Source organism: Rhincodon typus, chromosome 29, assembly GCF_021869965.1.
Source record: "Rhincodon typus isolate 14 chromosome 29, sRhiTyp1.1, whole genome shotgun sequence".
Lineage (NCBI taxonomy): Eukaryota > Metazoa > Chordata > Chondrichthyes > Orectolobiformes > Rhincodontidae > Rhincodon > Rhincodon typus.
The window spans coordinates 12945456-12970180 of record NC_063360.1 but is presented as its reverse complement, the minus strand read 5'-3'; the positions used below and the strand labels follow the sequence as shown (position 1 = coordinate 12970180).

The window sequence follows — 24725 nt, the reverse complement described above, 5'->3', positions numbered from 1 at the left end:
GTGTACAGTGATGTGGAGTGGTTTACGGTGGTGTGTTGTGGAGTGGATCCCAGTCTCTCAGAGCAGCTTAGAATCGAAGCAGACTCCGAAAAAGAGAGAGAGCTTCACTCGGGTTCCCCTCTTGGACTCTCCCCGGGGTTAAATCCGGAGCTTTCTCCTGTACATGGCAGAGCTTCAGTGAAAAACTGAATGGTTCTTAATCCACAAATCATTTCCTTCCTGGACAACCTGTCAATTTGAAAGTAGGTGATTTAAACCTGGAAGCGCTGCACTCCGGAGGCGCGCTCACTGTGAATCATCCTGAGATCCAGATTAACCGGTCACTTCGGAAATCAGCTTCGGTTCGACAGAGTGAGACCACAAGAGTGATCATTCACTTCAATACAGATAAGACATTCCGTTCTGTATTGGGCACAATATTGGGTACTGTATTATACCCGCTGTACAATGTCAATAAGAGATTTTTAAACTGAACTCTGCATCTGTCTCGGCAGGATTGAATTGCGTTGTGTAAAAGTATTCCTTTTTAGAACTAAAATGACCGCCAGTGAACTGATTAGCTGGTGCCGATCATCGTGAGCCAGAGTAATCTGGTGAGACTTCACCCTGCAGCTGACTGAGAGAGCAGCTGAGCGAACCCTTCGCCCGGTCCTGCGATCTCTAATGATCCCTAATGGACAGACTGGAACTCACGTCGCTGCCTAACCGTGGGCGGAGGAACGCAGTATATTCTCCAAATGCCTAACCCCGAGAGAGACAGACAGTTGGGAGTTGTGAGGTCCTGAACGGAAAGAAAATGGTTACCATTGTTAAAAAAAAGTGTTCTGTTGTCATTGACCAAAACTCGAACGTGGGATAGTTTGTTTTATTTTAGCATTGTAAGCGTAATTTACAACGTAAAACTTGCACAGTTTAAAATGTCATCTGTTCCATTAGCTCAATGGGTAGATATACCACCCGGTGTGATATTCAGTCAAGAAGGTGTGGAATTTACATCAGAGTCAGTGCTTTGAGCTCAGACCCTCCAGGGGTATGAGGTGAACGAGGAGGCCACCTGGCCCTTGCAGCCTGTTCTGCCATTCAATCCGTGGCTGATCTTTTCGTAGCCTCAGTTTCACTTACCCACCCTCTCACGGCAGCCCTTAATTCCTTTACTATTCAAGGAATTATCTACCTTAGCTTTAAAAAGATTCAATGAGGAAGCCTCAACTACTTCAATGGGCAGGGAATTCCACAGATTCACAACCCTTTGGGTGAAGAAGTTCCTCCTCAATTCAGTATAAATCTGGTCCCCCTAATTTTAATGCTATGCCCTCTTGCTCTACTTTCACCAGCCAGTAGAAACATCTCCTAATTAAAGATTAACAATTTGAACAACTACTACAATAGCCAGGTCCTTTCCCCAACAAGAGAGCTCAACCACTTCTCCTGTACCTTCAATGTAATTGCCATCTCTCAGACTAGTGTCCCATCATCTCCCTGTTTATCTTCGTACACATTGGACACAGCACAATTTTCTTTGTTGCCCAGTACCATGATCAGCATGTCCAGTCTCTGCTGTATTGCTACATGGCTCTGACCATACTGCCTTACAAAGAACACTTCCACGGGCCTCACTCCTGACTCGGAAACTCAAGAATGGCCATGCAATGGCTACAAGAAGTAGGTCAGAGACTTCCTATTCTTTGGCAAGCAATGCCCAATGTCTGTCCCTAATCTATAAAGCATAGCGGCAGGAATGGGAGAGAATATACTACCCTTGCCTGGACAATTCAGTGCCAACAGCTAAGTATTGTCTGAGACAAAGCAGCCCACTTGATTGGCATGCCATCAGCTGGCTTAAACATCCACTTCCTCCACCATCCATCTACTGTGATTACAGTGTGTACCATCTACAGCGCACATTGCAGCATAACTTTTTCAGTTAATCACTGGGCCATGGGTAACGGGTATATAGGAACATCAGCTCCTCCAGGATCCCCTCCAAGACAGGAGCCTGGAGCTCCCATCTTAATTCTGTAGGAACACTTTCACTGTCCAAACAGATAACAGCGGCCCAGGTATGCTCAGAATGGAGGAAAATGCAGGGGGTGCTAATGATGTCTCACACCCTGAAAATGTAAAAGTGGCCACACCCTCATGAGAGTCAGCACCTTGAGTAGAGAAATGTAGAGAAGACGTGCTGTATGACTGTCACTCTATGTGGCTGGAGATGTGGCATTATTTACCTCCAACTTCCTTTGCTCCTTTCCTGGAATGAGTGTTAGCTGCCGACTTGGCCTTGGGAAGGTTGTAGCTGATCCTGATCTTCTGTCGTGAAGTTCACAGTTTCCAGCAGAGGCTAACGTGTTGTAGGCTTACCCCTAAGGTGATAATGGCTGACAGCATTGAGCAGATCATCATTTTTGTTACACTGCTGTCTTAACATCAATAGGTGTCACTAGTGTGCTGTAACTAGGTAGTAATTGGTACAAAGTGGAATGCACTGCATTATTTTTGGTGATAAAATATGGCAACAGTAATATGGCTTTGGGTGAGTGATGAATGACTGGTGCATTTAGTTTAAATGCCGTATGCTTCAGCATTTCACTTGCTAATTACTAAGATGCCCTTTGGCATAGTTCCTGGTGCAGTCCTGGGGCAATGCCAAATAGTGTCATCATTGCAGTTGTACGGAACGGACCAGGACTATATCAATAAGTCCTGTAATCATTCTGTGTGGCGGTCATATTTTATTTTTGACTGACTGCAGTCCACTGAGATATAGTATGGCATGAGTGGCTTATACCATCCTGTGTTCATGGGCAATGAACACCCCAACCAGCACTTGAATATGTTGGAGTTCTCTTTCAGGATGAACCTTAAGCAAATGCAGTAGCCTACTTTTCCTTCATGCACTATAATCCCCTGACCCTCAGGTGTACAGGCAGTGTACCACCCAAACAACTATCATTCTTGTGTGAAATTAAATGGTGTGTACTGCTGGGTGTTCCATTAATGGAGAGCACCACAACTGAACTCCGTTCTGCTCTTGCCCAATATGCCCTCCATCTGAAATAACTGAATAATAATTAGCTAAAAGAATCAATAGGGTTGAGCTTAGTTATAACATCAATGCTAATACTTACAGATCATAAAAAATATGCTCAACATGATTATGATAAATTCATTATAACTGGAATTAACTTTAGAGCTGAACAACTGCATTGCAAAGATTAAAATCACCATCAAAGAAAGTTCATATCTGATCAAAATCCAATTCTGTTCAATGCAACTTAAGCACAATGTTGGCAGGTTCTCAATTACCATGCCACTCTTATTAAAGCTGCCTGATTGTGACAAACGACATTTGCTGCCCTTTGTTTTGTGTGAAGATTCACTGTGCCGCATTATTTTACCACCTGAAACCAGCTGATGAAATGTACTATGCAAGGTGATCCCAAGTTCGACCCTCAATCAGTGGTGAGTTTAGTATATCTAAACTGATGCTAATGCACTAAAGTTGGCAGCACCTAAACTATGGACAGAAAATCAGCCAATATTTCTTCTCGTAAGTTCTCGTTGAGTGAATTGTGCTGCAGATTCATGTGTCGCTGGGCATGGACGAGATTAAACTTACTAGTGATATCCATCATGCTCTCCAAACTCAAAGATGAAGAAGAATGGGCAAGAAACAAGCCTTAGTGGGGTGTCATTTGAAATGTTACCCCCACAAGGTCAGACATTCTGAATTTATGAAGAAGTGGGAAAAAGGACATTCCTAACAGGAAATTCTGGGCTTTCTCAGATAGCCTTCTGAAATTGACAATAGATGCCTTTTAACTAGGCTTCCCTTTGGATTGGTTGCTTGGCTATCTCCTCCCAGACCACATCTAAACATTTCTTATCTCAATTCAAAAATTAAATTCCCAGATTATTCTTGTTTTAATCCTTGGACTGTGGCCAGATCACAAAGACTAACAAGATTTCAGATTTTCATTGCAGAAATAAACATTAATGTAGCATTAATAAAAAAGCTAGTCAAACCTTAATCCTGCACATGTTTGAAACAAATAAAGATAAAAGTTTAATCAATTTTTTTTCAAAACTTGAAACATCTGCTCATTTTTTTATTCTGATTTCCTTTCTGTTTCACCCCTCTGCTTTTTCTTTCCTCTTACATAACTGACCTGTCTTTCAAAAAATATTTTTAGGATTGTAAATGTACAGCTTTGTTAATTTCTGCCTCACTGTCTAAACAAAAAGTATCATTGTTCGGAGTATACACAGTTTTGCATCCGTCTGTTAACCTTTTGTGATTGAATAGTCGATTGTTGCAGGCAGAACGGTGGTATTTCAGAGGATGTTCGATGTTATTAGAAACTGTACCTGAGCAGCAATCAGAGTCTTTAGGAAAGTGTGGGGTGGAGGAGAGGCGGTGGTGGTTGGGGGTAGTTAACTTTGTCATTATTCTTAATTCCTCAATGGAATAATCAAGTTCTATCTGTAGAATAGTTATGAATTAGGAGAAGTTTATCTGTGAAGTCAGAATTATTATCCTCATCCAGAATTATTGACATTATCACCTGCCTCCAACTTTAAAGAATAGATGCTTCATTAAAAAATTACCAGATTCAAGAATCCCTCTGTATGTGCAGTGGCATACTTAGAACTAAAACTAACTAACATCATCTACTGCAATAGTATAAAGATTTAAGCAGTCAGGGATATAGCCTACTTTGCCTCCCCATTTAGAATTAAGATGAGGAGAAATTTTTTCACCCAGAGAGTGGTGAGCCTGTAGAATTCTCTGCCACTGGTAGCAATTGAGGCCATTCAGCTTTCAGGATGGAATCAGATATAGTTCTTAGGGCTAAGGGTAAGGGGATACTGAGTAGGATGATCAACCATGATCATATTGAATGGTGGCACAGGCTCGAGGTGCTGATTGGCCTCCACCTGCTCCTATTTTCTGTGTTTCTATGCAAATAAATACATTGATTATGCATTCATTCCAACTGGTTAATGTTGATGCTTATGCTCCAACAAGCCTCTTCCAAACCATTTTAATCTAACCTTGTCGGGACATTCTATTCCTTTCACCCCTCTAAATTGCCTGGTATCTCCTAAACACGTCAATTCTATTTTAATCAGCTGTGGTAATAACGTATCCACAGTGATAAGTGGATCTGGTCCTCAGATTGGTAGGGGTGAATTGTGTGGTAATTCAAGAGTAGACAGGTAGGTTAGTTTGCAGGTAATTTCTAGTCAGTGTTGAATTAGCTTATCATAGTTACAGGAAAATCAAACTGGGCTCCCACTTCTAAACACTATGCAGTGTTTTCTGCTAGGAATGAATGTTAATTGAGGGCAAGATTGAGCTGAAGCATGATGCACTTCATCATAAAACATCTGACTACCTCTCAAAGATTTCGGCAACATTAAAAATGCTTTTCTTGGAACCAAGACACTGCATGAATCAGCACTGTGGGAGGGGGAAGGGAGGAAACTGTAATGAAAAATTACAGAATTAATGGTGTTAATCAAGTAATGATCCATTTTACGTTGGAGCATTGGTTTCGGTCTCCTTGTTTCTGTTTGAATCCTGATATCTGCAAGTGCAATGTAAGCATATAACTTCTCTTTATTCATGTTTTTAATTGATTTGCCTTAATAAAACTTGACTTGCTTTCTTTCATTTTCCTTCTTTTTGCTATATTAAATCACTGCTCTAGAAGAGCACAGGGAGATTCTCTGGAATAGCAGTTAGTGCTCCATTGCATATCTGTTTTTTTAACAGCCTAAATGAAATGATTTATATCCACTTGGGAAAGTCTGCAGTGTCAGTCCAGTGCTAAGAGAATCATACATATTCTATAAGGCAAGGTGAATGGTATGTACACATCTCAGTCTGTATCTGAGGTGAGGTTTCTTTGTTCCAAGTCAACTGTTTACAGGCCTCATGTTCATTAGTCATTTCAAATTCAGTCTTATTTTGGGATTGCGTTCTAAGTCTCAGTTATTTTACAGTGATATGTATTCATTGAGTCCTATCTCATCTTATGATGATGTATCCATCAAACTTGCCTTAGGTTTATCCATTTTTATTATTTCTATTGTGTCCTTTGTGACCTCATGTAGCATAATTGAGGCTGATGTTCTCTGAGTTTAATTGTAAATACTAAATGCAGGAAAGATGTAAAGTTGAAAGCAGTGTATTGGATTTTGAAGACTCCTTCCCCTCCTGCCCTGCAGGTGTACCTGGTTTGTTGGGGTGGGGGGGAATGGTGCTTAAATCAGATGGAAGTCATGATTTGCTGGATAGTGACTTCGCTGTGAATTACTAACATCAGTAAGGACAGGGTGAGGCTCGACAATGATGCAGTCTATAGTTGAATAGTGTGGCAGGCTCACAAACAAAGAATGGCCATTTGTAAGAGAAATGGAGGGTGTCTGTGGAAAGTAAACCCAAACAAGATTCTTTACCTTCAGTAGAGGAGGGAACACCAAAAGAACACAAAGAAGTAATTAAGCTGTTTGAAAGAAGTAACCTTTAAAAAAAATCCAAAAGGCATTTTCAATGTAGTAAAAATTTGTTGTGCTTGATGGAAATTATCAATTGTATTGCTATTACAGTTATTGGCAGTTTATTTAAAAGGGTAGAAAATTTGGCTGACTTTGGAAAAATAATAGAAGTAACCAGCCAACCAGCCCCATTCTGTAAGGGTCTATTTTTACTTTGGCTTCTCTTTTCCTTTTTCATACATTTAATGAAGCTGTTGCTGTCCATCTTGAGATTTATAAATTTCTTCAAGATTCATAGCTGCTCCACTGCCTACATCCGTGTGACATCATTATATTGGGCAATACTTAGCGCACCCCGCGGCATTAACTCTTTGAGACACTTACACACTTGTACAACATTTCCCCACAAGCGTTTTCGCATTATTGATATTATACATTTACCATTACTCCATCTGCCCCCCATGTCTCAGACTTCACTAATTCAGACAATCTGGAGATTTCACTGTTCAGCCAGAATACATGATTTTGAACTTGGAAGACTGGTAGGTCTCTGGGTTGAATTTTTGAGCAGTTCACTTTGATGCTGCTCTGAACAGCGTGAGGTCTGTGACTTCCTTTGAAATGGAGAACATTTTATCTCTTGGATTTCCTTCACTGAGGACATCTGATGGAACAGGCAATTGTACTATTGTAATATCCAGAGGACTTTTAATCTCAAAGATTTTGATCATGGAGGCGGATAGCTATACTGGTGAAACTAGTGGGTCCTTTTTTTCTGTATCCTGGATCTCTTGGCCAGGCAATTTCTTCCTTTTTTGTGATATCCTGGATCTCCAAACCAGGCAGTTTGTTCCTGGGTGTAACATTAATCTGTGTACATTGATCATGCCATTTAAGTTTTGGCTTCCATGGAGTTGCATGCACTACATAATCCACATGAGCAATTCTTTATTTTCATTTTGCCACTAAACCTGTACATAAGTGTGTAGACTATTTACTTCAACTGGTTCATTAGATTAAGCACCTATTTTTTTGCCCACAGTGATTGCATTATTGATCAAAACAGCTTATTTTCTTTCTCAATTGTACAACTGGAGATTGCATCTCACTTGGCATGATCTCTGTCTTTGGTACTGATGATTTCTCCTGTCAAAATACAGGAATAAAATGCTCCACATGAATTTGTAAGCTTGAATCTGTCATTACTGTCTGTTCACCAAGCTGTAGAGTAGTCTGAATTCATCTGTTGAGGATTCATCAATGTGTTCAAATGGGGTATACTGCTCAACTGCTGTCTTATCATTTATGTTTCCTCACAAACTTTGCTGATTGGAGTTTAAAGCTGTGGATAACATTTCTGCCCACCTTGAATAGTCATGGGCTTCGGCCTTGCTGACAGTATGAAACAAATTTCTTATGCTAAAATAGCTTATGTCAGTAGATTTTGTCTTCTGTTCCACTATTAATCTAGGAAGTTCTATAAAATCTTCTGCTAGTTACCTTTGACTGGCTATTCAGTAGCAAAAATTTCTTTGACCTGTTGTTCCATTGCTGGCTGATCCTTGAACAATGGTCACTTAATTTTAATTAATTTGCCATTTTTCTAAAAGTTAAAAAAAATTCAGGCCAAAATATGCATTCATGCTCAAGAGTGAGAATCGTTGTATAGCAAGCTTTACGTTTAATCTTAAATGTCACACCGCCTAGATCATGTAATTGTTTGGCAGTCAGCTGTAGTGATCCTTCAACCTTGCTACGCTATTTGATAATATAGTGACACTCGCCTCTGTATCAAACTTGAAACTGGTGAGAGGCCCATTGACATAAATGTCTTCTTTCCAAAATGCTAGGTCAGGACCATCTATTTTCGACGGGAACACTTTAGACTTTTCTTCTATTGTAACTTGAACTTGTGAACTTTGTATGAGTAGTCATTTACTTCTTATTGCCTTGAGATTATGTCGTACTTAACCATGTTTTTTTCAAAGTGATCTATTACCTTACATATAAAGCATAACTTTTTTAATAACTGGGCATTGTTTGTGTCTGTGTGGTGTCCTTGCTCGAGAGCACTGAAACTGACTGTTATTATCTGCTGTCTGTCCTACTCTGTGAACTAGCTTGTAATGTGTGTGTTTAGAGTATTTTTACCTTCACAACTGAGTGGATTCTGCTGATCTCCTGCAATGACTGATTCTTTCCTTTAAGGATTGGTCTACTTTACTTCTAGACTTCTGCTTCACCCACGAACAAAATGGCTTTATTTTGAGTTAAATTTTCTTTGGACTGTGGTAAATCTAACAACAACTCATTAGCAATTCCAATAGCAGTTGAATTTTGACATCAAAGCTCCAAAGTCACATTTCTCTACCGCTTGGACGTCATACATGAAATTATCAGTGAATTCCCCAGTTGCTAAACTCCTCTGTTAAACATTTCCCTTCAAGAATTTTATTTGTTCTAAGATTAAATTAATTGCCAAAGGCTTGTAGACCTTGATCATACAGTCATAGAATCATACAGCATAGAAACAGACCCTTTGGTCCAACTCATCCACGCCGACCAGCTATCCCAATCTGACCTAATCCCATTTGCCAGCATTTGGCCCATATTCCTTTAAACCCTTCCTATTCATATACCCGTCCAGGTGCCTTTGAAATGTAATTGTACTGGTCTCCACCATTTCCTCAGGCAGCTCATTCCAGACATGCACCACCCTCTGCATGAAAAAGTGGCCCCTCATGTTCTTTTTAAATCTTTCCCCTCTCACTTTAAACCCATGTCCTCTTATTTTGCACTCCCCCACCCTAAAGAAAAGACCTTGGCTATTCACCTTATCCATCTCCCTCATGTTTTTATAAACCTCTATAAGGTCACCCCTCAGTCTCCAACGCTCCAGGGAAAAAAGCCCAGCTTATTCAGCATCCCCTTATAACTCAAACACTCCAGTCCTGGCAACATCCTTGTAAATTTTTTCTGCACCCTCTCAAATTTAACAACATCCCTAAAATGTCAGTTCCTTTTATTATTTTGTATGCTTTAACATCACCAGCTATAGTCCTGTCAAATACAAAAGTTTATTAGCTTGTTCAGCTTCTGGCTTACTGCCTTTGAAGCAATTCTACACACAAGGAATTGTTTTCTCCAAGATGTCCAATTCTGAGTTATATTTAGCAATTTGAAATCTTCCTGGCAATAATATTTCTGTAGCCATGTCTTCCTAATGTGACTATTCATTTTCCTTACTTCAAATGCTTTTATTTCTGAAGTATATCATTGCTGCTACCATGTACTGCTGTACTGAACGGTTTTCCTGCACTTTTGCGGCTAAACGGAGGAACACCATTTTTGTTAATAAAATGGATTTTTTTTTGCAGCTTCTCTAGATGAATCCCACTAATTATGGCTTTAATAAATGATTCCTGATTCCTCAATGGTTTTAGATCTTTGTGCCTCTGTGAGGTAAATCATAAATTGTTTCTGTGGCCCTTGATTTCCCTTCCTCCTGCTTCATGATACACGCAAACTATGGAAGTGTTGCTTAATAATATCTGTAAGTGCTTTGCCTAGTTAAAGCTTGTGCAGCTTGTAAACCTTTAAAGATTTGCCTTGTCACTAGGGATTTCAACTTTGGTCTTGAAGCCTCTGATGTCTGTACACTGTCCTTGATTCAGGACTAACCTAACAATGTGTAACTGTTTGGGTTTGACTAGTGCTCTAAATTCAAGGAGTTTCTAACTCATGCTAACTGAAGCACAACTTTAATCAAGTCTGAAATGCTTTTTACCATCATCTGCATTGCAAACAAGTATAAAAATGAACAGGGAATAATGGACCATTCAGCCCTTTGAGCCTCCTCTGCCATTTAATAAGTTCATAGCTAATTGTAATCTCAGATCTACATTCCTGCCTACCCCTGATAGCCTCTCACCTCCTTGCTCACCAATAACTTATCCACATTTTTCTTAAAATATTTGAAAACTTTGCTCTTTAGAAACTTGCCTTGAGGTTCTCTTCTACAGGGCTATTGAATATTCAATTCTTTCAGCTGCTGATTGTTTCCTCATGTGGCTTTCTTAAAGCTCTCTCTGATGAATCTTCAGATCGCTACAGCTGCCAGAATTTCATATGTTACAGCAGAGAGGAATCTGCATCACTAGTCACCTTGTTCAGATGAATCTTCACTACAGCTCATCATAATGTAAGAGCTATTCTGATGATTTGTTGCCACCATCCACTTTCCTTGTGGTAGCCTACAATCTTGGCTTCATTTAATATGGTAGAGGAAAATCATCTGTGAGCCAAAGAGTGGATGCTCTTGACTTAAATAAGATGTAGTCTATTGCATGACAACAACTAGATATAAGTTACATTGGTATGATGGACACTGTTATTGAAAGAATTAGGGAGACCTCAATTTAAAGTTTTACATCTTCAAGATCTGTAGCTGATTACCTACCTAAGTCCATGCGATATCATCATTTTGGGTAGTGCTGACTGCACTCTTCAGCATTAATTCTTACACACCTATACAGCACTAGCTTTCACGATCTACCATTAAAAACTTTCATGATTTATGTAACTGTTAGGTGTTATTTCAGAAGACTCTATTTACGTTTTCTGCATTTCCCTACAGAGGAAACCGAAATGTTAACTCTGAATTCTCTCCACAGATGCTGCCAGACTTATTGAGCTTTTCCAGCAATTTCTGTTTTGGTTTATGTACTAAACGCATTGGTTTGGAAGCAGTGTTTGGGGCCATGGTCAGTGAAAGAGGAGTGATGAGTAATGGCAGATGTCACAGCTCCTGCACTTGCATGGGGAGGTGTCTTTGGAAGGGGAGGGGTAATTGGGTGTGATTGTTCAGTGTAAAATGCTATCGTATAGGAAATTGTCTCTTTTGAAATGCTGGAGATCATTATACTAGAGATAGTGAAAGTGGTAAAGATGATCTACTTTGAGAGGAGGCTAGTGGATTGAAGTCAAGAAGAGCCATTGTGAATCTAAAGAAAGAGGATAGGATCAGGATGAGTTTGTGGAAAAATGGAAGGAATATGATAGACCCTATAAATCACAGCAGAGGAGTTAAAAACACAAATAAATTATTGTGAATGAAGTGATTTAGCGTACAAGGGAGTATGATTCATTAATGCAGGCTGTGTACAGAGATGGTTGATATTAGGTATCACAGGTAGGTTAACTAAGGACAAATCCTGCCAAATAGTTGTTAATGATTAGTTATCCATCTCCCACTTGTAAGTTAGTTACTGCTTTTTGTTTCAGTTTGGATCATATTCCTGTCTGATACCATGATTGCTCAGGCACTGAGGCACATATCTTGGAACTGGCTCAGCCAAGGTAGTACTTCTGACTGACAGCTGTGTCTAAGACCTTTATGAAGGGAACAGGGTTATTGATCATCTGTGCTGAATTTTGACAGACTGTGGTGGCTAGGGATCTCCAATTACAGGATTAAATTGAACTTCACTGGTTTGTCAAGATTTAGTTCTGCAGCCTGGAAGTGAGAGTTTAATATTTAAGTGTCGTGTCAGTCAACAGAAGAGTTGAGCTAGATTTCAAATAGAGCCTGTTCCATAGTGTAGTGAGTGTTTTTTTTTGCCTTGGTGTGCATATTGCTATGGTGATTTCATTAATTTCCTTTTACACAGACAAGAAATTTGGTATGCTATAATAGCCCAGAACTTGCATTAAAAAAAAAGACACATGAATGGACACATAATGTGAGGATCAGCCAGAAAGGGGTATCCTTTGAATTGCAAAGTGCCATAAGTTTCTGGTTGATTTGACTACTCCAGCATTATCTTCACAAAAACAGCATTTTGTCCTGAACTCTTGTGAGTTCAATCATGAAGTGCTCATTAAACTTATTGCATGAAATTAAGCCTAGCATTTAAAACCTAAGTACCATTTAAAATTATGAAAGTAAATAATGACGACCAGTCAATCTCACTGGTCCAGAAAGTGAACAATTATATCTCTGAACAGGTTGTTTAGGGAAATATCCACATTCAACATCTGTATAAATCTATCTTGTCTGGACTTCATAACTTAACTCCCAGCATGATTCTGGTCAATCCAGTGTACATCTCTTCCACAGCTGGTACTTTCTCCTGAGGTGAGGTGCCTGGTATTTCAGCTGAGGATAATATCCTTGATACAGAGCTTGAATCTGGATGAGGTAAGAGTGCATATTCAGTAAAGGGGAGGAGAAGCACAGATAGAAACTTAAATATTTCAGTAACTGGAATGAGAGTTTTCTGTTGAGTCTCACTTGGTTTACCTGAATGTAGGACAGAAAAAGGCACATTTCAGATCATAGAGAATATGATGTCCACATATAAAAATGACTCACCACAAAATACCAGAAAATCTTATCCCAAAACTCTCGCTAACCGTGTATAGGACGCAGATACTTTGAGACTTACTCCTTCAGAAGATTGTTTCATTTTACTCCTGCCTCACACCTCAACTGATCTTTGTGCAGGCCTGTTATAGTTCTCAATCAGCCTCGAAAAAGCTACCAGACATTTAATCAGCTCTGAGTGATGTCTCACTAGTATGGCTGTGCCAAGTGTCAGCCTTGAGAATGTTTACGGCCTTTGTTACTAAGCTTTGACAGAAATGCCAATCCCAGTTCTCTCTTAGATATGCTTTCTTTTTCTGCTTCAGTCAAATTCAGTTTTCAGCCAAGGTCATAGAGATTTCAGATTTTTAAAACTGATTCTTTGATGGAACGTGAGGTTTTGTGCGATGGTGGTGTTTTAGGACTGTCTGTTTAATTCAAAGTAAAATAGGATAATGAAGAGACTCACGTCTTAAATTTTAAAATTTTTAAAATCACATTTTTAAATTCTGTGACTTGATTATCATGTGGCCAGGACAGGGGTCAAGTCAAGAGTACAAGTGACGAAATGTTCAAACCTTGAAACGAAAGCAGGAGCAGCTGGGACTGGCTGTGGGCAAACTTTTAGTGTCTGGAATTTCAGGCGGGAAAAAAATGCAAGAGGGCTCTGTCAGAGAGATAGTGGACTGCAGTTCATGTGGCCAGCAGACGGCAAAGGATGCCCTTTCTGAAGATTACTGGACAAAATGCAAAGGCATTTGGTTAAAAAGATCGTTTCCATGGCAATCTCAGGAATCTGGAAGATTTGACCTGGTATGGCCAGGAAAACAAATTGACAGGCCTTAACTGCTGGCATTTTGTTCAGGTATTTTCTGGAAACTGAAATAAATATCTTTTAAGTGTTTGGTTATTCGATGTCACAAAATTATGAAAAGCAAACTAGTTGGAAGCTGAGAATGGTGTTGGATTAGTCCCTGTAAAAACTGTAATTCTGCAGAGAGAGGGCAGTGAATGTAGCTCTGTGGGGTTTTTATTTTATTAAAACTTAAAGATAATTTGGGGTACTAGTTGCCATTAAATAGTATGTAGTTGATGTTGCCTTTAGTTTGCATGTTATAGGAAAAGTCTTGCTGTGCAATTCTCTGAAATTAGTCACTGGAAATCCTTTAAAAATCTTTTAAAGTTATTTGTCTCTACAGGGAGTGTAGCGGGTCTGTGGGAACGGCCCATTCTGAACTGCACTTGAAAGTGTGGTGTGATAAGACATTTTCTTCATTTGCTGCAGCCAATGTGGTGGAAGTGCACCCACAATGCAGCTAGTGAGGGAATACCTGGAATCAGGGAACCTGATAAAGATGGCAGTGGAAAAGGGCTCCTAGGCCAGGCTCATCAGGTCCGACTGCTTTCCTTTTCTTTTTTTATTCTCTTTTTGTTTTTTTTTGCCTTTCCTTTACTTACCCCTTGTCCTGAGCTCGAGCTGCATCGGCAGCGGCAACTGAGCACGAACTTCGGTGATTCCAGCATGGACTTTGTGGCGGCGAATGAACCCAGCATGGACTGGAAGGAGCCCCTGCTCACTTTTCCCGGGCAAGCATGGGATCTGGTTTCGGAATCAGTGGCTGCTAGGTTAACGGAGATGACATTGGTGAGGTAGGCCCAGGGGCGAAAGATAGCCCCTGAGGATTGGTGACCTCTTGGTTGGATGGTCTGGTGCTGGCTGCAGCGAAGCGGTGGTGGAAGGACATTACAGTGACATCGATGAGGTGGGTCCAGCTGCAAGAGATGTGACTATGATGTTGGTGGGTATGGTGCGGGCAGCAGAGAGGTGGTGGTGAAGGAGAATCGGCCCAGTGGGAAAGATAGTGCCTGAAAAGTGGCAACTTCAACTTTGGTTGCATCTGGTGTAGACAGCAGCATCAGGCATCATTGCTGATGAGCTGGTTCAAGACTGATGGATTCTCTTTAAGCTATATCTTTCTATATTTTTCTTATTCTTAAAACTATACAAAATGGCATTGGATGGCAGTGACAGTGGGAAAGCATTTCACTGTATTTTGATGTTTTTCTCACTGTAAAATGCACACAACAATAAAAATCATTCAAAATAAAAATGATTCAATCAAAAATTCAGTTTGACAGAGACGGTGAAGGAATGTTAAGATAGATGCAGTTGAGTTTTGGATAGCACAAATCTGTGCAGAGTGAAACCCTGTCCAGGAGACTGTTGGAATAAAAACAATCAAGGCATGAATTAAAGTTTGAGCAGATGATATTTTCAGCTGAGGTATGGATATTGTTATGGAGGCCATAGTGATGGCACAGATATATGATCTGAACTCATCTTGAAGTCAAATATAACCTAACCACAAGGTTGTAAACCATCTGGTTCAAACCTCAGGTAGTTGCCAGGGAAAGGAATTTGGTAAAGGACACAAATACCATGACATACACAGAGAAAAAGACAAAAGGCCAGATTTTCACAGAGTGACAAAAATCCTGTGGACTGTAGATCTTTACAAATAATGGACAGGATCCAAATGAGGAAGTCTTGCTCTATTGCAGATGTTATTGCCAATTGGGGGGGAAAAGATTTATTGATTTATTTATCCTCATGTGTAGTGGTTACATATATTTGTAACAAATACAATAGTTCCAAGGGACTTAACCTGCAGAGTGGGAGTCACAAATTTGTATACACTTAATCGTAAGGTTCTGGGGAGTGTTGCTGAACAAAGAGGCTTTGGAGTGCAGGTTCATAGTTCCTTGAAAGTGGAGTCACAGGTAGACAGGATAGTGAAGAAGGCATTTGGTATGCTTGTCCTTATTGGTCCCTGCAATGAGAGTAGGAGTTGGGAGGTCATGTTGCGGCTGTACAGGACATTGGCTAGGTCACTTTTGGAATATTGTGTGCAATTCTGGTCCCCCTGCTATTGGAAGGGTGTTGTGAAATTTGAAAGGATTCACAAAAGATTTACAAGGATGTTGCCAGGGTTGGAGGGTTTGATCTATAGGAACAGGCTGAATAGGCTGGGGCTATTTTCCCTAGAGCGTCGGAGGCTGTGCGGTGACCTGTAGATGTTTATAAAATCATGAGGAACATGGATAGGGTGAATAGACAAGGTCTTTTCTCTGGGGTGGGCAAGTCCAAAACTAGAGGGCATAGGTTTAAGGTGAGAGGGTAAACATTTAAAAGAGACCTAAGGGGCAACTTTTTCATGCAGAGTATGATGTGTGTATGGAATGAGTTGCCAGATGAAGTGGTAGAGACTGGTATGATTACAACATTAAAAAGGCATCTGGATGGGTATAAAATAGGAAGGGTTTAGAGGGAAATGGACCAAATGCTGGCAAATGGGAATAGATTTATTCAGGATATCTGGTCAACATGGACAAGTTGGACCGAAGAGTTTGTTTCCATGCTGTATACCTCTGACTCGCTGACTCTGGTGCTCTTGAAGGGTGGGTAAGACCTGTCCAAGCAACATGATCTGAAGTGTTTTCAACTTCCCGTGCTCTTTAATTATGAAAGAAAAACACAGTCTCAGGCTGTCACTGAAAGTAAAACAAAACTCTATGGATTGCTGTATTGACAGGCTAATCAGTGCAGTTTATAAGAAGAATTCCCATCTGTGACTGTAATAGATTTTCAACAGAGTTCCATGTTGGTATTTCCAAAATACCATTGTGGTGTCATTGGAAAGCTTGGCTGAATTTTAAAAGCTCAATTATATTAGTGGGAGTTCTGTGTACACAGTTTGATTGGCAGTTTATAGAGACCATTACAGATTATCTGCTTTTGTGGCAACTGAACAGAATTTTTTTGTGATAAGAAATTGAACACAAGATTTTAGAACTTCAAATTTGTTTCAAGTATGGGAGCTAAAACAATGATAAGACCTTAAAAACTAGGAACAGATGTCAGCCATTTACCCCATCGTGTCTATTCCATCATTCAACACTGTTGTACTCTGTTCCCTTTGAAATAAAGGCCAACATTCATTTCCTTCCCAATTAGCTGCTGAACTGGAGTGCTAGCTTTCTGTGATTTATGTGTGAAGATCTCCACATCTCTGTGCTGCAGCTTTCTGCAGTCTTTTTCCATTAAGTAATATTTGGCTTCCTGTCCCACATTTTTTCTTACCACGGGAAGTAGTCGATGCCAAAACATTGAATGTACTCAAGAGGTGGCTAGATATAGCACTTGGGATGAATGGGATCAAAGGTTAAGGGGAGAAAGCAGGATGAGGCAATTGAGTTGGACAATCAGCCATGATCAAAATGAATGGCAGAGCAGGCTCGAAGTGCTGAATGGCCTCCTCGTGCTCCTATCTTCTACGTTTCTATGGTTCTATCTGCCAAGTTTTTTCCTACATACTTAACCTGTCTACATCTGTCTGTAGACATGTCAACCTCACCAATGGTCTTCACACCTACTTTTGTGTCATTTTGTTTTCACTATCAAATGCATATGCATGAGAGTTCTATTAGATCGTTAGAAGTTTGTTTATTTTTAATCTCCACATTGTTTCTGAGGTCTGTAAACAGTGGATACAGGGTGAGTGGATATGAAAGTGGAATTAAGGAATGAGGAGTGATGGAGGATATGCTTCTCATCATCCCCCATCATTCCTCATTCCCTAATCACATGACAACCTACGATTTGCCCGACAGCGGACAGGCCCACCTTCAACCTGCCTTCACCTCCCCAGGGGAAAATTGGTTCGAAGAGGCCCTTTAGACCAAGGTGGCTCTGCACAGCCTGGAAATTTACAATTCGAGTTATCGGTCTTTGTCGCTAAAATCTGGCCCTTTGTCTTTGCTGTAGCTGCTGGAACCATGGAAGGAGGATGCTAGGAAACAACTTGGAATTGAAAGCTTCTTTCCTGCCTTCTAGTCTTTGTGCCATACCAACTTAAACTGAGACTCCATGTTTCATTCTTTAGCTGAGTTATAGATCCCTTGGCAGGAGTAGAAGAAGAAAAGATGTCCTGGATATCAATCCTCCGACCAACACTCCACCAAAAATAAATTGAATGCCTATTTCTCTCATTTACTGATTTTCCTGATTTGTACCTTACTTCTCTATTTCAACACACCCTGCCAGCTGGGCATGCAGCAGTTAAACAACATCTCTATCTTTAATCTCTCCAGTTTTCTTCTGTTCACCCAGAAGAAGATATTTGTCTTTCTTCTTCTCTCTCCCTTCAAGCATTTAGTATCTTCAGTAAAGGAAGGAAGAAAACTGGGCATCAGTCCACTGTCTCCATGGTACTGAGCTATAACTTTTCAAATTCCAATGCAATATGACAAGATAGCAGCATACACTTCTATCAGGTTTACTGCTCTAACCTGTGTAAAATGTTTCAACTTCTGTTATCAAACCTCAAAACATTCTATAAACCATGTCCTCAGCATGGACCACAATTAATGCTTTGATAAGATTCTTGTTTAAACTGTTTCAGAGCCAGCACTATATCTTATTATAAAGCAATTGTACTGTACAACAAGGAAGGAATATGTTTAGGTTGAGTACGAAAGGCTGGACTAATATCTTTCTAATAGTGAATCCTGTTTTCTGGAATTTTTTTGAAGTGTGGAATGAATGAATCAATGAATGATTTTATTGTCAAATGTATCTTGGAGATACAATTTTGAGCTGCAAAAAGAATAAAAAGAAATTACTTCAATTTCTGAGTTCTGAGGAAGGGTCACCAGACTGATTAACATTGATTTTTCTTCACAGATGCTGCCAGACCTGCTAAGCTTTTCCAGCAACTTCTGTTTTTATTCCTGACTTACAGCATCCGCAGTTCTTTCGGTTTTTACATAAATAAGAGTTCATCTTCTGTTCAAGTTGGGTCTCAAGCATGGCTCCAGGGCTTCTGTAAAGTCTCTGGAAGGTGTTCTGGTTCTCAAGGAGTCCTGCTCTGAGAATAGCAATGATGACACCGATGCCCCAGGAGAACCTGGCTCTGCTGCCATCAGACATCATCAGAATCCAGGCTCCAGGCCAGAAGTCTCTGCTCTGGGCACTGCTGCCACCAAGAATGCAGGCTTGCAGGCCTACTGCCCCCTAGGAATCCCTGCTCTGGGCACTGCCACCGCCCAAGAGTCCAGGCTCCGGGCACCGACGCCAAGAGGCCCAATCCACACCACTGATGCTGTAGCCAACACCACTCCGGCCTTGAAGATGAAGAAAGAAAAAGAAGAAGACAAATAGGTACATACAGCAAAGGATGCCACCAGACTGGAGTGGATGGGTTCCAATGAGCCGGAATGCTACCTAGTCTGCCAGTGCCGCCATCTTGAACAAGATAGGGAGTGGAGAATGAATTGCAATCATTAATTTCTCTCCTCCAAAATTTTAAATGCTTCGATATACAGACAACATCAAGATGTCAGTTCACTGTTTGAATTCTGATGTTGATATTATCATTCCTCCCTGTTCTGTCTCCTCCTCCCAAGGGCAACAACTCTTTTCATTTCAGGGAAGCCAACCTGAGGCTTCCAAAAGCTCATGTGTACTAATGATTATTGGCAGCACAGTCATCGATGAAGGGAGCTTAGGTGGAGACTGCTGACAGACTGGAAGGGAGCTAGTTGGTTTAGTGAATATTTTCTTGAGCTGGGTAACTTTGGACAAAGCGATAGTTTAACGGCAGTGTGACTGGGGTAGTAATCCACTGGGCCCAGGTGATATCCTGGAAATCCAAGTTCAAATCCCACCATAGCAGAAGCTAGAATATGAAATATCAGGAATTAAAATTAATGATGAATATTGTTGATTGATGTAAAAGTCTATATGGTTTACTAATGCCCTTTAAATAGGAAATCTACCATCCTTACCAGGTCCGGCCTATACATGGCTCTGGACAATGTGGTTGAGTTTTAACTACCCTCTAAAATGGCCTAACAAGCCATTCAGTTGTATTAAACTTTTAAAAAGTCTCAAAAAAGGAATGAAGTCTGATTGACCACCTTATGTTGACTAAGGCACAAGAAACAACAACAACACGTAGCTCCATCGACCCTATGAATTCTTCATTATCTACACCTGGAGGTTAGTGCCAAACTTGAAAGAGGTAGCCAAGCAACAGCCTGACATAGCCAGACTCACGGAATTACACGTTACAAACAAAGACCCGGACAACACCATCATTATCCATGGATATGTCCTGTCACACCAGCAGGACAGATCTGGCAGATGTAATGGCACAGTGGAATACAGTCAGGAGGGAGCTGCCCTGTTAAGAGTCATACCTGATACATAGGAAGATGGAGTGGTTGTTGGAGGTCAGTCATCTCAGCTGCAGATGTTCCTCAGGGTAGTGTCCTAGGCACAATCATCTTCAGCTGCTCCATCAATGACCTTCCTTCCATCATAAGGTCACAAGTGGGAATGTTCATTTGAGCAATCACCATGTTCTGCACCACTTGCATATCCTCAAATACTGAAGCAATCTACTTCCAAATGCACAAGACCAAGACAGTATCCAGATTTGGCAAGTAACATTTACACCACACAGTTCCAGGCAACAAGAGAGAATCTAACAGTCACCCCTTGACGTTCAATGACATTACCATCACTGAATCCCCCATAATCTACACCATGGGGTTATCATTGGCTAGAAACTGAGCTGAACTAACCATATGAATATTGTGTCTACAAGAGCAGGTCCAGATGCTTGGAATCTCGCAATGAGTAACTCACTTCCTGACTCCCCAAAGCTTGTCTACCATCTACAAGGCACATGTCAGGAGTTTGATGAAACACTCTTCGCTTGCCTAGATGGGTGCAACTCCAACAAACCTCAAGAAACCTGACACAATCTAGACTAAAGCAATCCATTTGATTGGCACCAAATCGACAAACATTCACTCATTCCACCACTGATGCTCACTAGCAGCAGTGTGTACCATTGTCAAGATGAACCACAGAAATTCACTGAAACTCATTGGGCAGCATCTTCCAAGCCCATGATCTCTAACATTGAAAATAACAAGGGCAGCAGATACTTGGGAACATTACCACTGCAAGATCCCTTTCAAGACACTCAACATCCAGACTTAGAAACATATCACCAGTCCTTCAGTGTTGCTGATTTAAATCCTGTACTCCCTCCCTAACAGCATTTTTGAGTGACCTACATCAAATGGATGGCTGCAGTTCAAGGAGGTAGCTCAGCACCACCTTCACAAGGACAATTAGGGATGGATAATAAATGTTGGCCCAGCCAATGACAGTTACCTCGTATGAATTAATCAAACAAACTTCCATTCAAAACTCCAGATCCAATGCTCACAGTGTTTAAATGAGCTGAGGTCACTTCAAAATCAGTCAGAGCAGTAGAACCAGAGAAGAGTGAAAAGTAAGTTTACAATATTGCTTGGAAAAGAAGTTGCAGTGATTGATTTAGATAGTTGCTGAAATGTCCAATATATGGAAGTCCTAATCTAAGCACTGGTAACTTCCATCTACAAAACTGTCACAGCACACTCACTCCAAACACAGGACAGTTCTCCAGTTACCTCAGTCTGTAGAACTCAGACGCAGGATAGCAAAAACCGAGATTTAGAAAGTTGAAGGTGTGGAATGGTGTAACATGGTGGAAACTGGAGCACTGGTTGGATGAAATGATAGACCAGTGAGTTTGCTGAGTGAGTTGCATACACGTGTGGGTGTGTTTTGAGCTGGAATTAAATACCAATCTGGTATTATTCCTAGCATTATGAGCTCAAATGCCTTATTTTATCTTGATGTTTTAGATAATCATGTCTTCAAATCCCAGTTCCTAACTCAAAAACTAATTTGTTTTCCAGAATCCTTTACATCTGCAGATGAGCATGGAAAGCTCAGTTACCTCCTTGATGGATTTGCTCATCAATGTCCTTAAAACCAACTCCTGGTATGATGTCAGTGTGATTTTGTGCCACAGCTGGGATATCTCCAGGTTCCTCAGTTACCTGAGCAACAACTCAAACTTTGAACTGCGGGCTTTGCTCAACTTAACAGACATGGATGATGCGGGCATCATTACCTTTTTACACGAGAAATTGAATGACTTAAAGGACTCGTCCACTTCGGTTTTGATGTTTAGCAGTAACGCCAAATGTTCCGAATTCGTCTTCGAAACTGCAGCCGGCCTGGGTTTGACCTCCCCTGAGTTTCACTGGGTTATTGGTCATCCTCTGAACGTTGAGGACCTGCAAACCACAGGCCTACCTCTAGGTCTACTTGCCTACGGTGAAGTGAACAAACCAGTCCTGGGAAATTATGTGAGGGATGCGGTGGAGCTGATAGCTAGAGCTATATCCACTGCTGTGTTCATCCGGCCTGACACAACACTCATCCAAAGCATGGTGAACTGTAATGACAAACAGAAAGAAGGTGTGCTATCTTCAGGTCAATATCTTTCAAGGTAAAACACTTAATGTAAATATTTTAATTAACTCACTTTACTTCGTTCCACTGTTTTCTCCAGCCTTCAGCCGTGGTTTGAGTTTTGTGTTCCATAGCTACTAACCATCCTGATATAAACTGCAGTGGTGTCCATTCACGAATGAAGTAAGACAGGCAGTTTGAGCACCGTGCCATGTGGGAACCAGGCATCAAGTAAATAACAACTACAAGTTGAATTCAAGATCTCAGGGTCTGATTGTAATCAATTAACATTGTAAAAATGAAATGGTTCCTTCCCAAACTCTACAGATGTTTAAATGCCCTTGCTATTTGCAGCTTTCTGCTTTTGTTTTTTTTTTGTTTCACAATGTTTTCATGTTGTTCACTAGATTAATTCCGGAATTGAAAGGGTTGGCTTATGAGGAGAGATTGAGTAGACTGGGATTGTACTCATTAGAATTTTGAAGAATGAGGGGGAACTTTTAAAAAAATAATTGTGAAGAGAATAGAAAAGATAGAAGCAGGGAGGTTGTTTCTACTTGCAGGTGAAACTAGGACCAGGGAGCATAGCCTCAAAATAAGGGACAGCAGATTTAGGACTGAGTTGAGGAGGAACTTCTTCACCCAAAGGGTTGTGAATCTGTGGAATTCCCTGCCCAGTGAAGCACTTGAGGCTACCTCATTGAATGTTTTTAAGGCAAAGATAGATAGATTTTTGAACAGTAAAGGAATTAAGGGTTATGGTGAACGGATGGATAACTGGAGTTGAGTCCATGAAACAATCATCCATGATCTTATTGAATGGAGGAGCAGGCTCGATGGGCCATATGGCCTACTCCTGCTCCTATTTCTTATGCTTTAATGTATGCTCAGGCAGTGAATGCTGATAGTGAGAAACAATTGGGGAAATGTGTAGATTCTGACAACCTACCTGTAATAAATTGACACAACTCAGTTATTATTAACTGTGGTTGCAAGCAGCTCCAACTCTCCATGTTACCAGGCGTCCATTGACTGTTCATCTCTGTAACAGTTAGCAGCTAACTTTACCCTATCCCCCTCGAGTCTGGACTGTGAAATACCAAGTGGCTCAGTTTGCCAAATGCACTCCATTCACCCATCCAACCCCAACTCACCCAACTGGAACAGGGGACAGAGCAGAATAATCCAATGCATTATTCTTCCTGATGGATAAGTGCTGGAAGGATCCAAGACAGTCTGTGCATTGGAATAATATCATCTCCAAGATCCCCTCCTACTCATCCCAATTTGCACATGCATTGCCTATCCTTCATTGTTGTTGTGTCTATTTCCTGCAATTCCCTAACTGCTGAATGGAAGCAGATTTGCCAAACAGAAGATAATGGTTCAATATGGAGTAGGTTACTGTTACCGTTCTAGTATCTAGAGGTAATTCTGCTCTTGCCAGTGATATCCATGTCTTGATAATTAATTTTAAACATGTCACCAACCCAAAATGTTCCAACTACAGTTGTCATTCAGTGGTGCGAGATACACTTCCCAGCAGTGAAGGATTATTAATTGCGCAGTGTGAAAAGGAGGATTTTCGTTCTTTGTTGCTAATAACAAAATTGTTCTGTATACAACCATTTACAATTCACATTTTCACTAAATTCGCCAAGATAAAACAGATGTTATCTCTATTGTGGAGGTTAAAATCATCAGAAATAGGGGCAGGAGTAGGCCCACATCTGCTTCACTATTTAATAAGATGTTTGAATAACTGTTTTATTAAGTTTTAATAATAGTAGATGCCTACTTCAACTATCTCTTCTTATACTAGCGGAGGCAATGGCCTAGTGATATTATTGCTGGATCATTAATCCAGAGATCCAGGTAATGTTCTGGGGACCTGGGTTTGAATACTGTCATGGCAGCTGGTGGAATTTGAATTCAATAAGATATCTGGAATTAAAACTCTAATGATGACCATGAATCCATCACAGGTTGTTGGAAAAACCCATCTGGTTCACTAATGTCCTTTAGGGAAAGAAACTGTCACCATTACCCAATTTGGCCTACATGTGACTCCAGACCCACAGCAATGTGACTGACTCAAAACTGCCCTCTGGGCAATTAGGGATAGGCTATTAATGCTGGCCTAGCCAGCGATGCTCACAGCCTGAGATGAACAAAAAAAAGCTGTCCCCATATCCCTTACATTCTTTTTTGTCCAAAATCTGTCTTGACTGTACTTAACACCCAAATATTCACAGTTCTCTGGCTTAGAGACTTAGAGTTTCATTTTATTTGTTTTTTACATGTGATTGTCGGTGTCACTGGCGAGGCCATCCAAAATTGTTTCTGCTCAGCAAGTTCAGAGGTCAGTTAATGGGTCATCTACATTGTTGTGGATCTGGAGTCACATGTAGGCCAGATTGGATAAGGATGGCAGATTTGCCTTACTAAGGTACACTTGTGAACCACACAGGTTTG

General features: G+C 40.6%; 1 protein-coding gene across 1 annotated transcript in view; it reads left to right on the top strand.

Moving 5' to 3' along the window:
- The window catches only part of grin3bb (glutamate receptor, ionotropic, N-methyl-D-aspartate 3Bb), a 75540-nt gene that overhangs the window by 2464 nt on the left and 48351 nt on the right, over positions 1-24725 (top strand). Inside the window, 1 exon segment of the mRNA XM_048613901.1 lies at positions 21689-22287. Coding sequence (XP_048469858.1) covers positions 21689-22287 — 599 coding nt within the window.